Here is a 16,043-nt window from a genome sequence, read left to right as displayed (position 1 = left end):
TTGCTGTATTCATGTGTCCTGGAATTTTTGAGGTTTGAGCATTTTAAAATTCAACTGAATGTTAAGAACAACCCTGACTTCCTGTTCTGGTTCAGTCTCGCTGCAACTCAGCATTCGCCATCATCTCAGGCACCTTTCCCCGCCCCCGCCTGCAGTCGCCTGGTCTTGCCAATGATCCAGAGTTGGATCTGACCTTCAGGTGTCTCATAATACTAGAAATCACCAAGTAGTTGTGGGTCTGTTGGGCTTGTAGATGTTATGCATTCTGTGTTGACTTTACCAAAAGATGAGTTTTCTATATACAGCTGCTTTTGCCTGATCTAAGCTACTTTTGATTCTGCTTCAGCACCAGCAGCTGTTCAGTGTATCACTGAAGTCAAGATGCTTAGAGGTCTGGTAGTGTGCTTTAGATCTGAAGATTCATTCCTAGTCCCCAAACAAAGCTGTAGATGTGGGACGGGGGGTGCCTGTTAAAACCCCTAACTCTGAAACTTCTCAGCTGCCAGATTCTGGTCTTGCCGTGCCGGTGTGATGGTGGAGCTGGATGACCGTCTCCATGTTGGTTGCTGATCTCAGTCCAGAAGAAGAAAAGCCTCAATGTTTGAACCTAAAGTGAGCCAGAATCAAACAAAGAATTTCAGTCTGAGGACAAACAAAAGGCAGAAGAGGACAAGACGCTGAGTGTTGGTGCACAGTGGCAGCCTTGTTGACATCATCATCAGGCCACATCAGCGGAGCGGTGTCACCCCCAGCAGCTTCATGTCCAGAGCTGACATGATGCTGCAGCACGCCAGCAGGCAAATGCAAAAAAAGACAACAATTTCCTTAAGATGCTTCAGAAATGAACACTTATAACCGTTAAATTAATCTTACTGTATCCATGGAAACATATCTGCCAGTTTCATGCTCAGATAATTGAAAATCATTTCAATTTTAATTGGAGATGAGATTTTTTGTGTTTTTTTTTCCTTTTCCACCCAGTAGAATTCACTGAAGTCTACGGCGCCCCCAAAACAAACATTACTGAATCATGAAGACTCATTTTTTTACTAAATTAATAGTTTGGTTTAGTTCCAATGATTCTTAAGGGTAAAATTCGTTTTTTATCCAATCAGGTGGAGTCAAAACAATTCCCTCATCAGTTCTACTACAGTATTTGTTGTTACTACTAACCAGTTCATCTTAGCTTACTCCATAACCTGTATAACCAAGGACCCTTTAGAACTTTAGGGATCGATACAGTTCGACTGAAGGCAGGAATGATGGTCACCAGCTGGCTCCTGGTTGGTCCACGAGCAGCAGCTGAGAGGTGGCAGACAGGTGAAAATTAACACCTTCATCTATTATTCAGCAGTCTGACTGAGGCTGAATAGCAATGAAACAGGTTCTGAGGAGTTTGGGTTCTGAGCTTGAAAGGAGGCAAGAAGGTACGCATATTTCTGTGTTCCTTTTACATCACAAAACTAGAACCAGTTTGACTCGTCAGAACCAGCAATGATCCAAATCTGCAGTAGGATCATGTAATCCTCTAGTTTCATTCTGTCTCTTGTTCTGTTCAGAACTCAGCGAAGGCTTTTATTTTCTTTCAGAACCGTAACAGATCCAAACTGCCTCAGTGAGAGCGCTCTGTTGGATCTGCAGGTCAGAGGCAGAAAGCTCTGGTCTGGTCCTGTTGGATTCATGGAAGTAGGCAGTAAGTATTCATGTTATGGGGTTATGCAGGTTATCCCTGACTCCTGCCTGTCAGGTGTGTCAGGAACTCTGAGTTCTATGATCTGTTTGCTGATGATTTCTCTGCTGCTGAAGACGGACTCAGTCCTCTCTGTTTGGTTTTCAGATGTGCATGACGTACACGTGCACGTGTATCAAACTGCCGTGAAGCTGCTGTCCCTGCAGAGATGCTGCTACAGTCAGTCACACACTCTCATCTGATCACTGAATTTATCTCAGTGAGGACCAAGCTCTCTGATTATGTCTTGCAGTGGACCGAGTGCTTGTTCAGCATGTCGTGGCTGCACTGGATTCTGTGGGCGGAGCTACACACCAGCAGGAGGTCATGATGGACGGGGAGGAAGTGATGCACTTTCTGAACAGTATGTTTGATCATGCGTCAAAGGACATTCCTGAGGAAGCTCCAGAGGAGATATCTGGTCTGATGTTCAGGTTGTTTGACAGGTGGGTCAGAGGACAGAATGTTCACATTTATGCTTTAAGACTCTTCTGCATGATGGTCTTTGTGTTCCAGGCTTGGGACGGGTCAAGTGTCTGTTCGTTCTCTACAGACCGCTCTAGTCGCTCTGTCTGCTGACTTCCTGCTGCCCAAGTATCAAAGTGAGTCTGGAGTTCCATCACATCTGGAAACCATCTAGAAATTAATGTTTGGGCCTTTTTCCAGCTTCTGTCCCTGTGAAGGTTTAAGTGACGCTCCATCTGAGTCTCCTGCGTCTTTACATAAGGTTGTTTCTCACACAATCCCTACTGAACAGCCGAAGGGTTCAGACCAGTGTTTACCAACCCTAGTTCTTGGTGACTGTCCTGCATGTTCCTCATGTTTCCCTGCTTAAGAACTCCAGATTTATCAACAGTTCTGCAGAAACCTGATAGTGGCAGGGGTATTAGATCACGGTAGAACCTGTTGAACTGAAAACATTCAGGACATGTTCCACGAGGACCAGAGTTAAGAAGCACTAGCTTAAACACAATTAGTGCAGGAAATCTAATAGCAGCCTATGGCAATCATGCCTGTAAAAGTTTTGCCCTTCAGAATAAAAGGCTATATCCTGCAGGTTTGGTGAGCATTTCAGCTGGTGGTTCGGGTTCCGTCAGCCAGTCCGGACTAAGGTCTCTGCTGCAGGACTTGAACCAGGTAAATCCCATTCAGACTGCACTTCCCTGCAATGTTTTATTCTGTGTTCTAGAGTTCTATGATCCTCAGGTTCCTCTGGCGGTTCAGGGCGGTGAGGCGTATGGGGGTGTGGAGGTGGCTGTGAAGGCCTGCTTTAATGGGGTACGATCACACAGACAGCACACTTAAGTTGACTCAGCATTGTCATGGAAACCTGCTGAAGGTGTGCGAATGCAGGTGCTGACCCCGACAGCTAGTGAAGAGCATGTGCTGACATGGCTGCAGAGCGAGCCACCCCCGTTGCTATGGTTACCGGCTTTGTTCCGGCTTACCGCCAGTCAGAAGGTTCGTCACCCTGTCCGCTGCCACAGCTGTAAGACCGCCCCCATCATTGGGCACAGGTGAGTCACACACCTTAGCACTCAGAGAATCTGCCTGGATTCATCTCACCTGTGTTTTCAACAGGTATCGATGCATGAGGTGCATCAATGTACATGTGTGTCAGAGCTGCTTCCTGACTGACCAATGCAGAGGGAAGCACAAAGCCCACCACCCGGTACAAGAGTTCTGCTCTCAGGTGAGAACCAAACACACAAGATGATCGCTGAGGGTCCTTAGAGAACAACATGGGAAATGACTTTCTTCTGAAACCTACCTTGCTCAATGGAATGTCTATGATCCCCATTTATGTCCATTAAACATTTATCTGTCAGTCATTACAAAACAGTCCCTTTTCACCCTCCTGGGTGGTTTCTCCTCCATTGGAGGGGGAGGACCTTGGAGAGGTTCTCTACCTCTACTGGGAGGGCCATGGAGCTTTATATCCTACCTGAGATCATCCTCTCTGACCATGTCTTCTCCTCCAGAAACATTTTCATCAAACTTCTCCTTCAGGATATCTCCTCCTCTATTCCTCCTTCCATCCACTCCATGATAAAATAACGAGAAGCTACTTCTGTCAGTCTTGTTCTCTGATCACACAGGAGATCTACCTTTCGTCTGTCCATCCTCTCCACCATTTCTCTAGTTTCATGCTTCCTACTCTAAATTCTTTACTCCTGACTTTGTTTCTCAGCTGCAGAACATACCTCCCTCCTCTCCCATGTCCAGTAGTCCAGGTTTCATTTGTCAGCAGTTTGGCAGTCGTTCACCTGGACCACAACTGATCTAGTTTGAAAGTTTGACTCTCAGACCCAGACTTGGAACTTGCATATGAAAGCATTGGAGACATTGAAGGATCAGGGTGGGGCCAGTTTGTCAGAAGCTTTTTTTTTTGACAGAAGGAACTGATCTTCCAAAATAAAGAAGGCAGCAGCTGTGATTCTCTGGTGTAGACTTTCCTGTCTGCTGGCCTGTGAGCCAAACACTGAAGCAGTAAGTAGGGAGACCTTCAGAGGATCTCCTGCAGTAAGGGGGGTGCTTTGTTGAATCACACCCCAAACCTGCTATGGATCAGCAGGTAAAGAACTGGAGAACAAAAACTGTTCTTCATCTTCTTCAGCCCACCTGGAGGGAGTCTCTGTTCTCGTTAGTGCGCAGCGCTCGTCATGCCGTGTTGCAGAGACGACGCACTCAAAGAATTGTGCACAGGAAAGTTCAGATGTGGGTGGAGCCAGAAGAAAAGAACAACAGGTGAAAAGGCTCAGATCATCAAAGTTCATCCACTCAAACATTCTTTAGAATCTTAACTTTGATCTCTGCAGTTCACCACCTTCAGACAGCTCACAGCCAACGACCTCGGCTCTCAGCCCCTCTGAGGATCCTCTTCCGCCATCATCTTCATCTAAAGCTTTGCAGACAGAGGAGTTGCCATGTCAGCAGGTGAGGATATCACTAGGTGTGTTTCAAATCATGCAGGCGGACCCGGCGCTGCGCAGATCGCCTGGATTGCAGTGCATGTTGGTTAGTTTCTTACACTGACGTCAAATGTGCGCCGTCACGAAGTATCGCGAGAAAGGGGCGGGTTCAAGGCGCCTTACTAAGCCAGCGCAGCCAGAAAATAGGTACTGCGCTGGCTGCAGGCCGCCTTTAGGACTACAAAACAAAGCATTGTGGGAAACTGTGTCCACACAGTTCTTGTAGTTCGGTGTGAAATAACTGGCGCTAAATGAAGGACATCGGTGTATTTTTTTACTTTTTCTGGAAGGTAGTGAATCACTGATGAAAAAATAAACAAGATTTCAAATAATCTGTGGTTATATTTGTTATTGTTGTCTCTAAAACTTAACTTTAATTTAATTATTTGGACAGTGCACATGCAATGAATCCCGCGGCTATTTTATTAACTGTTTTACTCTAAAATATCTTAAAAAATAATATAAAAGACACAACAGCACAAATCATACAAGGAGTGGCATATTAACTTTCAGACAATGTTAAGGACAACCCCCAACTCCTTGTTCTCGTACAGTATCGTCGTTCACCTTCATCTCAGGCGCCTTTCTCCGCCCCCTCCTGCAGCAGCTTAGTCTCGCCAACGATGCAGGCGAGGCGCTGGGGATCTCAAACACACCTTTTTTCAGGAGTCCTGTGATGTCACTAAGCAACAGGTGTGTTTCCTGTTACAGCCACCTGTCCTGCTGACTGAAGTCAGAAACCTGCAGAGAGACAAGTGGTGAGAGTGAAGAGCAAACAGATAGAGAAGACCTCCGTGATAGTCTTCATCACATCCTCTTCCTCCTCTACAGGCTGCTGGAGCAGCAGATGAGGGCGTGGCAGCTCACTGTCCAATCAGAGCACAGCCTTTTGGAGGACAGGTGCGCCAACATGGAGGGAACCTTAGAAACACTCAGACATCACAACAACCAACTCCGTGACATGCTGACACAGGTGAGACAGCTGGAGCGTGTGGATGGGAAGAATCAGGGAGATTGGAGATGAACTTACCTGTTCTTGGTTCAGGCTTTGACCAGGATAGAGTCCCAGCAAAACCAAAAGGAAAATCTCCTCAGTGAAGAAAAAAGTGAAACATCTGCAGAAGAATGTCAAGAAAAAGCAGAGGAAGAGGAGGAGCAGCTAGAAAAGAAGGATGAGGAGTGCTGCAGTGAAACAACTCAATCTCCCACAATTCACCTAAATCTGACACATGATGCAGACTGGGAAGACGTGGAGGAGGGAAAGGAGGATGAGGAGGAGGAGGAGGAGGAGGGAAAGGAGGACGAGGAGGTAAAGGAGGACGAGGAGGTAAAGGAGGACGAGGAGGCCACTGATTACGTCAGTCTTCCTTCTTCAGCAGAAGAGGATGAGGATGGTGAAGGAGTGGGACAAAACAGTTTATTGTTTATGGAAGATGAGCATTCTGGGATATGCAGTCTAGAGGACTTGCTGCTGCAGGTCGTGGACAGACTGAAGGTGGAAATGGAGGCAGACAGGTGGACAGAAAGACAGACAGGTGAGTGAATACCCAATAAAGTTTCAAAACTGCCTTGTGAAAAGATTAGTTTTAAAATGAAATCACAAAATGTCAATAAATTAATTTAAAAAGTCTTTATTTTAAGACCATATTAAAGTCCACCTCCATAAAACTAAAGAAAACGTAATTTGATGTGTTTTAAAATGATAACCCCAGCATAGAGCTCATGTTAAGTTAGAAGGAAGAGATTTCAAATCCCTGCAAATGTGCTCTGCTCTGTTTACATTAATGTCCACTAAACAGAGACAACATTTTTCTTATTTAAATTAACAATATCAATCCCTCATAGGGAGGGAACAGAGAGGGAAAGGCAGCTGATGTGTTTGAGGACACTTTGAACTTGTTCAGCTCCTGAACCACAGGACATTTGACAGATAATCATTCATGTTTCTACTTTCTGCCCAGGTGAGAAGCAGAGGGCGGAGCTTCTGCAGGCGGGAGGACAGGTGGGAAGCTCCGTACATCATCTGGTGGATGCAGTAAGAAGCAAAAGATGAACCATAATGTTTGACTGACTGTGGAGTTTTGAGGAACACCGTTATGGATGGGTGACGGGTCTGTTTGACTGCACCCACAACAGTAGCTTTAAAAGCATCTGACAGTTCATCTGTAGATCTTCAGCAAAGTCCATGTCTTGATGCTCAGGCCACCTGCAGCTTATGCATGTCATCAATGACATTCACAACTTTTAGTTTTACAGAAACAGTCTGATCGGACGCCAGACACCAAAGAATGGTTCAAACACAGGATAAACCAGACCGATGAGCTAAGTCCAGAACCTTCAAATGCTTCCTATGAAGATGCTCCTTGGTTGCTCAGGCGACGTGTTTGAGATTCTTGTCCCGCTGGATGATCCAGACACATTTCTCACTGCTAGTCTGTTCTGTCTTGCTTTTGTTTCACATAATTTCATCTCAAGTGGGAATTTTTTTTAAAATAGTGATCTTTAGATCAGTGTTATTTCAGCTTGAAGGCAGTTTGTGGCTTAAAAACTATGTTACTTAAAAACATTACTTGAAAATGTTTATCTTTCGTTTGATTTTCTTGGTTAGGATTTAAAATGTTTATATTTCTGTAACATTATATCCCCTTTTTAAGACAATAAAATATATATGTTAGTAGTTTATTTGAATTTTCCTTCTTTTTTCAGGCACCTAACATTTTTTTTTTTTTAACTTGTCCTGTCTAACAGCTGAGCCAACAGATGTGGGCTGAGAGCTTCTTGTGTTGGGCAGATTTTACTGTCACAACAGGGATTTATTGAGTATAAACCCCTGTTGTATTTAATGCTAAACTTTATTTATATTGATTATGTTTTATTTTATATATTTTCTTTGTTGTTGGACCGGACAGAAAAAAGGAAGAGGGTGGGGGAGGGGTGAAGGGGGGGGAAAGGAAGAAGAAGATGGCAACAGAGGGAAGCAACATCATAAAACAACCAGGACTAAGTGATAAACTAGAATGGGCGGGGCCTGTCTACACACACACTCTATAGTTACACACACACTTGTTGGCCAAAATAGTCTCTACATTTAAACTGAACATACTCACATATACTATACATATACTACACATGTCAACTATAACAGCAGCTCACACACTCCATCATACAAACCCATTCAGATAAAGACTTTCATTCTGTCACACAAACGGTTAGTGCTAAGGTGAGCTGATACCTGTGCTCAGGTGAGTGTTTATGTTTCACTGAGGTGGATGGTGATGGAATGTACTCAGGGGGAGAGCGCCCGGCCATCCCCACGCCAAGACCCCCCGCCGGGGCAGCAGCTGCAGCCAAGATCCCCCACAACACCCGCCATGGAGCCACGGAGAGAAACCGCCCGCCGGGCAATCCCGCCGAGCACCCAGACCGGGGCACGCGGGACCGCCGCAGAGGCCCCCCACACCCAAGAGCAGGAAGGCACAGGAACACGGAGAGTGCAGGCCCCAGCCCAGCCAGAGGAGCAGCCCCCCCACCCCGCCAGGAGGGCCAACGCGGGACCCCACCCCCGGAGAGCCCCCCAACCCCCGAGGAGCAGCCCATCACCACCCAGCGGCGCAGAGGACCCCCCCGCCCCACCCCAGGTACGAGCCAGGGCCCCCCAAGGGCAACCCACCCCATACTCCAGACAACCGCCTGCCCCCACCGCGAAGGTCCAGTGGAGAAGCAGGGCAGGGGCCGCCCACCCCCGCCGAGCAGAGGGGAACCCAAAAGAAACAGAGGCCCCAAGGAGTGATGTAAACAAGGCCCGACCAGGCACACCCACTGATGGAGTTTAGGAGAGGACTAGTTCTCGAAAGCAGGGACCGGACTCCGCACCACCGAGACCTGGACACCCCCCGGCTCCGATGTAGATTGATCCCCTGCTAAATCTCGGGGATCCCACTCCTGGCGTGGGGAGGAGACCGCCAGGCCCAGGAGACCGGCACCCAAGAGACCAGACCACCAGGCCGAGGTTCCCCGCACCCCCGCCAGGGATGGGGTAGGGGACAGAAGGTCGAAGGTCCCACCTTCCTTGTGTGATGCATGCGTGTTTGCTTGTTAGAGTGTATATTTGTGGTGTTAGAGGTGTGTGTACTAAAGGGGTGCGGTTAAAATTGGTGAGAAGGCCTTAACAGGGCATCTCCTGATTTCTCGCAGAGATGCCCCGTCACCGTCCCACCAGCGGCCCTACATGTCTGTGGTGCGGTTAAAATTGGCGGGAGGGACATTTTTCTTTGTTTTCCAGACAACCATGTCTCCATACTCTGTAGAAGGAATTAAAAAAAAAAAAAAAACAGGTTTTGATCTTAATATAAGTTCAACTCCAGCTAAATATTGAATATTACAAAGAACACTTGTTCTTTTGGAAACACTATGAATGCAACATTTATTTTGGACTTGCTCACAACTACAACGTTTTGGTTTGGAATTCTAAATGTACCACAAAAAATATTCTTTCTGACATTTATTTCTGTTTAAAATATATTGCTCGTTTCTTTTTTCTTCCAGAAAACAGGATCTACTTATATAATATAATCTGTAATTGTGTTTTTTCATCAGTTGCGTTTTTCCTCTGGCCTCTCTGTTCAGCGTCTTCTGTAGTTTGTTTTGATTTTATGTTGATGTGAAACTTTATTGATTTTAAGAAAAAAAAAAGGCTGAAGTTGAACCCGGGGTGGACAGACCATTAAGGCTAAACTTGGTGGTTACTGATGACCCCATAAAAATCCACTTACGCTTGCCCTTAAGACACTTGTTACAAAATTGAGTACATATTATATCCATGATAAACATCCTCACAGAATATGTATTGTTTTGTAAAGCTCCATATTGTCATTGTCATTGACTGGACATAAAATCTCTTTCAGCTCCAGCAAAATTAGGCCAATTCAGTTTCTATTTTTTGTGATTTGGACCTCATGGCAACACATGACAGTAACTGGTCTGAGTTGATCTACATGCAGCCACTCTGACAAGCTGAGCTGAAAACGAACATTTTCTTGACCAAGTTTGACCCGACCATGAAAGAAAATCTGAGAAGAGGTCGGGTCAAAGGGCTGAGTGACCATTACTGAAACACGCTCTAGAGAGTAAGAAATCTCTGTAGCAAAGTCCTTAATCAATGTGATTGTGGAGAAGTAAAGAAAGCAAAGTCTCTGCAGACATCAGTGACAATCAGCAGCTCTTTGGTGAAACCACAAAAAGTATCAGTATTTGATCCACATAAGCATTCAATCAGATGGCAAAAATAACCTGCATTCTGTTCATTTCTGTCTTTGACCTGTTTGTCTTTTCATTTCAGAGAGCACCATGCACGTCTTTACTTTTTTTAATCTGTCACCGTCTGCAGTCACTGATTCTGGCTTTAGTCATGCACACAAATGTGTTTGATTTATTAAACCTCATTCTACTTGAACATGCAGGTACCCACAGCATCACTCACCCATCACTCTCACTCAGCCCATCAACCGTGACTGGATCTCTGACTGAAGTCATAGACAGGAACGTTTCTGAATTCTTTGGTCTGATTGTTTCTGCTTTGGTCGTCATCGGAAATTAGAACAAGTTCTTCACTGACCTTAATTTAAGAAAGGTTAAGTAAGCTGAAAGTTTCATAGAAAACATTTTTATTATAATTTCTGAAAAACTTTAGCTTTAAAATTCTCTTTCAGGTTTACCACCCATCTATCCATCCATCCATCCATTTTCTTGACCGCTTCGTCCCTTTCGGGGTCGCGGGGTGCCGGAGCCTATCCCGGCTACTGATGGGCGAAGGCGGGGTACACCCTGGACAGGTCGCCAGTCTGTCGCAGGGCACCACCCATCTAACTAGTGTTAATAACCAATACAAACTTCTGAAGTGTCCCTCTACCTTCCCCTCCTCTTGTAGGCCCGTCCCCTTTGACCCTTCCCACGATGGGAGCCAAAGGGGGCGTGGCTTATGGATGTAGGATGTCTTCTGCCAGGACACACTGGCCTAAGGCCCTCCCTCCTGGGCTGCAGGGGCAAGGTCTGTAGCCTAAACCTGCTCTTAGAGGGTGGGGGGTTAGTCCTCTCCTCTCTGTCTTTGTACTGCTGCGCCCTGCTACCTAAAGGAGGGATGAGCGCTTGAGCCGTGCCCCGCCTCCTCCTGACAATAACAGTCTGGTTTGACTCTCTACTCAGCGCGCTCTGTAGGAAGGAATCCTCAGTGGTCAACTGCCCGGACGGCCTGTCGGAGTTCAGGTCTGGACTAAGACTTCGGAACAGTTGACGAATGCAGGGATGTGCGGGAACAGGGGGGGCGGAGCTTTTGTACAACAGAGAGCTTTTTGGAAATTTCTTCAAGATGCGATTGGTTCCTGGCTCATACACCTGGACAGGAAGTGGTTTGTATTTTAAGGTTTGCCAGTTTGGAGAACGCCGTCTCCTCCTGTTGCGTCTGGACATGGTGCCCCCTACTGGGGCTGCAGTGGAGTCTTGTGGGGGGCACAGCAGGTAGACTAGTGAGGTGCGCGGTTGAACAGGGGTAACAATGTTTGAGTAACATGGAGGGAGGCGACGCCACATCTGGGTGTTGGGGGTTCTCTCCGCTGCACTCTTGTCCGTGATTGTAGTTGTGGGTGGAGCTTTTGGGGCAGGCAGATGTACTGCAGGGATTATCAATGGCGTGGTCTGAGTACTGTGGCTGACTTTCACCACCTGACACCTGGAAGCTGTTCTGAAGGTCCGCCTCCTCTTGACATGTGTGATGTCATCGCTGTCCTGTTCTAGCAAAGAAAGCACCTTTCCAGGCTTTACCCTCACATTTTCACCTGGCTTCTTGGTGCTCTGGCTCCTCCTACCATACCTGCAAGACATGAACACAGTTGGATGAAAGGCTGTACCTGGACAGATCCAATATGTGAAGTTGCATCTTATTAAACAGATGTGAAGAGTATCACCTGGCCAGAGACTCTGTGTCGAAGTAGCAGATGAATCTCCCTTGTCTGAACTGCTGGACCAGCTTGTTGACCTTCTCCTCATCCTCCTTTTCAATCTGGACCCAGGATTTCCCTCTGAAGGACTCTGGGATGTTTTCTGGAGCCGGCAGGACCTCTTCAATGGGCAGAGTCCAGAAGCCTTCATCTTGTTTGGTTCCACCCTTCAAATTGAACAGCGCAGAGTCTAGCTGCTCTGAGTACATGCGGTCCTCCAGCTCCACCTGCACATCCATAAGGTGGCTGAAATTGTGCTTCTCCATCAGCCTGAGCTGCACAGGTGTAGATGCATCCACCCCGCCCTGTAGAAAAACATCTGGACTCAGAATGAGAGATTCATCCCAGCGGCTCAGCTGACAGACGTGTACCTGCACTCCCAAGTCCCAGTCTGCACTGTATGTTGCCATGGATGAAGGGAGGCTCAGGTGGATGCTCTCTGGCTCCTCCTGCTGGTAATTAGTGGAGCTGATGCCATAGCAGCACACCTGAATGACCTGGAGACCAGAGAACACAGAGGGTGAAGTTTAAGTCAGCTTACCTGTGGGGCGTGATGATGGGCGGGACCCCACCTCTTCAATTGTTTGCTGCAGTGGGTCAGAGCTGTCAGAGGAGAAGGCCTCCTTGTGCGTCTCCTTCCTTTTCCTTTGCCAGCTCAGCCAGGGCCTGGACTCGGTAACAGGGGGCAGCCCCTGTTCGGGACTCACACCTGCCCCCAAACCTGTGCTGAGCTGCAGCTTCAGGGAGGGCGGAGAAAGGGGGTGCCTTTTGGATTCTGGTGAGGACGAGGAGTCACTGTTTTTTCTCCTGTTGGTCTTCCTGTATGCTTTCCTGTGAACCGATGGCGGAGCAGGGGACGGTGAAGGCAGAGCAACAGGCTCGAGGGGCGGGGCTCTTCTGCGTGACTGGCCGTGCCGATCAGTTGGTGTTGCTTCCTGCTCTGTGACTGGCAAAGAAAGCCTCTCTTGAACCTTTCCTGATCGACTGTGACGGCCCGAGTCTTTGTAATTGGCTGACTGACAGGATGCATCATGGGAGCTGTAATTCCCCAGAGAACCACCTTCATCAGCAGAAAAAAGGATCTCCTCAACCTCCATTTTTGGCAGGAGGATGCCAGAAACCACAGGCAGATCGGTGTGAGATGGCCTGGTGGAGACGGACATGCAAAAAACAGTCAGGAATCCACAACGCGGCTGTGACGGTCCTCTGACCCAAAAGTCGTAAAACAAACAGACCCAGGATCACTGCATGGGGTGTGGCCTAAATCAAATCAAATCAAACTTTATTTATAGAAGCGCCTTTCATACTCAGAGTAACTCAAAGCGCTTTACATTTAAAAACAACACATACACGGTAAAAGCCCAACCCACTCTTCACACACACACACCCCCTCCCCATAACACATACACCCATCACACAATGAATAAATAAATAAATAAAAAACAAACTTGTAAAATAAACTTATGGCTTGGCTCTGCTATGAGGAAACAGTATTGAGGATTCTATCATACCAGGAGCCAGCTCGGTCAAAGGAACATCACCACGGCGCCCACCCCGACCGGAACAGCACGGAGTCCACTCCACAGCGGTGAGGCTGCAGTGCAGGACTCCAGCCGCCCCAGCAAGGGCGAGAACCACGGCAACGACCCAGACCAAACAGACAAGCCCTGATATGATAGAACCCACAGGAAACACTGGGGGTAAAATGACAATAAGATAATAGAATTAAATACATAAAATGTATGTAAAATGTATGTAAAATAAATAAATTGAAATTGAGATTAAATACATAAAATATTAAATAAAATCCATAAAGAGGAAAGATAAATGAATGAATAAATAAAATAAATGAATAACTGATTTAATAAATAGGCAGATAATATCAACTAAAAGCAGCATTAAAAAGGTGAGTCTTGAGCCTCTTCTTAAAAACCTCTATGATCTCTGCGGCCCTGAGACTCTCCGGCAGGCTGTTCCAGAGGCGAGGACCATAATGAGAGAACGAAGCTTCACCATGTGTTTTGGTCCTCACCTTAGGAACCACTAGCAGGCCAGTGCCGGAGGACCTCAGGGTCCGCGAGGGTTCATACTTTAAAAGAAGATCACTTAAATAAGAAGGCCCAAGACCATAAAAACATTTATAAACCATTAAAAGAATCTTAAAATCAATCCTGAAACGCACAGGGAGCCAATGCAGCGATTTTAAAACTGGTGTAATGTGTTCCCGCCCCCTGGTCCTCGTCAGAACTCGTGCCGCCGAGTTCTGTAATAATTGTAAGTTTGTAAGAGATTTTTGAGGTAAACCAGAGAGCAGGGCATTACAGTAATCTAAACGACTAAAAATAAAAGCATCAGCACCTCTGTGCTGGCAAGAGAGAGGAATGGGCGGACTCTGGCGATATTTTTTAGTTGATAAAAACCTGTCTTAACAACATTTTTAATATGAGGAATAAAATTCAGCTCAGAGTCCAAAAGAACGCCCAGGTTTCTCACAGAATGAGGTTTAAAATTCTGAGAACGAGTTAAAATTCTCTCTCTCTTGTCTTCAGGACCGATGATTAAAACTTCTGTTTGTCCTGGTTGAGCTGAAGGAAGTTCTCTGCCATCCATGACTTTATATCTAAAATACAGTTTAAAAGAGTATTTAAAGGTTCAAGGTCATCAGGAGACACGGCGATGTAGAGCTGAGTATCATCAGCATAGCTGTGAAAGTCAACGCCGTGTCTCCTGATGACATCCCCAAGAGGCAACATGTACAAGTTAAAAAGAATGGGACCTAAAATTGACCCTTGGGGAACCCCACAACTTATTTCATGGATTCTTGAGGAGCATGTATCCATACTTACATAAAAGTGTTGGTCTGTAAGGTAAGAATAAAACCACTTAAGGACATTTCCAGAGAGGCCCACTAGACTCCCAAGTCTATCTAATAAAATCTGGTGATCTACTGTATCAAAGGCGGCACTAAGATCCAGCAGCACCAGAACAGAGAGTTTCTGTGAGTCTAAATTAATTCTAAGATCATTAACGATCTTTAAAAGAGCCGTCTCTGTACTGTGGTTCATTCTAAAACCAGACTGATATTTTTCTAAAATATTTTTGTTATTTAAAAACTCATGAAGTTGAGTAGCGACACTTTTTTCTATAATTTTACTTAAAAACGGTAAGTTGGATACAGGTCTGTAGTTATCCAGAATATTTGGATCTAAACTCCCCAGTGTTTCCTCAGGTAAAACCAATGCTGGTGATCTGTTAGAACCAGAGTATTGCACAGATGAAATGTTAGATCTTATAGCATTGACTTTACCCACGAAGTGGTCTGCGAAGTCCTAATGTACCTCCAGAGTTGTTTAGCATACCTGTGGTCACTGTAGTGGTGAGGGTGATACTGCTGAACGTCCTGAAGGAAGCGCTCCAGCAGGGTCAGGGTGCCGCGTTGGCTCGTTGAAAGGTTGCTCGACTCACTGGAGGATGCTTGGACTGAATCCAAGTGTCTGAGACTGGACAGGTGCTGTGACAGAAGCATTATGATTTAATCCAGTGCTGCCCGATCCTGGTCCTCAAGATCTACTCCCGCCTGTTTGCCAGAACTCCATGCACTCCTTGCTGCTGATTATCTGATCAGGCGTGTTCAATCAATCAATGTGGAAACTGCTGAGTCAGTGGCAAGAGGGATCGGAGAGCTAGAAATCAGGCAGCATGGTGGATCTCGAAGACCAGGCTCAGAAAGTCCTGGTTTTGAAACTTTTCATGTCATCACACTCAGGTGTCTCTCTACCTGATCCAGATTGCTGTACAGGACTTTACAGCACCCACAGTACCCCTGTCTACTGACTGTGCTCCTAGATGGACCTGGCTGAGGCTCCGCCCACATCCTGTCAGAGACAGAGAACGTGGATCACCTGATCATTTTGTTGGACCTCGCTGAGTCTTGAGGGTGAGTCATGGCATCTGGACTTCTGGTCTTCTCTATCAGAGTCGGGGAACTCTGGTTTTCAGTCTGCCATTTCTCTGATTGTCTCTTCTTACCAACAAGTTACCGACATGTGGATGAATGAGAACACCAATAGGGAAGCCACTCACCTGTTTCCAAAGTCTGTCGTCCTGGGATCATCTGAAAGTAACACAGCACAGTTAGGGGACACAAATGAGGCTGAGGTGATGTTAGCGCTCGGATCTGCTTTATTACCGTCATCAGAGGAGTCGCTCATCCTGAGGGTCGCGCTGAAACACACAAATGATGCTTCAAGAATTCAGGTAAGAAATGTGGCTCAATGCAGTGCCAGGCTGCTTATTGGATGAATATATAGAGATGGGATGAGTGAACCCCCCCCCCCCCCCCCCCCCCCC

At 46.5% G+C, this 16,043-nt stretch overlaps 2 protein-coding genes across 5 annotated transcripts in view; one reads left to right on the top strand and one right to left on the bottom strand.

The window, feature by feature from the left end:
* Positions 1–1,851: 1,851 nt before the first annotated feature.
* dytn (dystrotelin) lies at positions 1,852–7,376 on the top strand. Its single transcript, XM_036210853.1, has 13 exons — positions 1,852–1,909; positions 1,983–2,175; positions 2,246–2,331; positions 2,787–2,866; positions 2,936–3,007; positions 3,083–3,246; positions 3,311–3,422; positions 4,347–4,477; positions 4,549–4,666; positions 5,413–5,459; positions 5,533–5,674; positions 5,747–6,236; positions 6,663–7,376. Coding segments are annotated over exons 1-13 (1,728 nt in total). The 5' UTR covers positions 1,852–1,908; the 3' UTR covers positions 6,755–7,376.
* A 1,487-nt stretch (positions 7,377–8,863) lies between these two features.
* The window catches only part of zdbf2 (zinc finger, DBF-type containing 2), a 15,644-nt gene continuing 8,464 nt past the window's right edge, over positions 8,864–16,043 (bottom strand). For 3 of the 4 annotated variants that reach the window (XM_024265441.2, XM_024265442.2, XM_036210851.1), the window contains exons 3-10: positions 15,883–15,917; positions 15,777–15,807; positions 15,472–15,568; positions 15,053–15,204; positions 12,266–12,839; positions 12,065–12,190; positions 11,661–11,998; positions 8,864–11,566 (exon numbers count right to left, since the gene is read on the bottom strand). In XM_024265441.2, coding sequence (XP_024121209.1) covers positions 10,606–11,566; positions 11,661–11,998; positions 12,065–12,190; positions 12,266–12,839; positions 15,053–15,204; positions 15,472–15,568; positions 15,777–15,807; positions 15,883–15,904 — 2,301 coding nt within the window. In that variant the 5' untranslated portion in view covers positions 15,905–15,917 and the 3' untranslated portion in view covers positions 8,864–10,605. The remainder of the gene's footprint in view (positions 11,567–11,660; positions 11,999–12,064; positions 12,191–12,265; positions 12,840–15,052; positions 15,205–15,471; positions 15,569–15,776; positions 15,808–15,882; positions 15,918–16,043) is intronic. The other variant, XM_036210852.1, reaches the window with a different exon arrangement.

Source organism: Oryzias melastigma, unplaced genomic scaffold, assembly GCF_002922805.2.
Source record: "Oryzias melastigma strain HK-1 unplaced genomic scaffold, ASM292280v2 sc00262, whole genome shotgun sequence".
In the NCBI taxonomy this organism is placed as follows: domain Eukaryota; kingdom Metazoa; phylum Chordata; class Actinopteri; order Beloniformes; family Adrianichthyidae; genus Oryzias; species Oryzias melastigma.
Note: the sequence above shows the minus strand (reverse complement) of the source record. Positions and strands in the feature narration are given on the sequence as shown.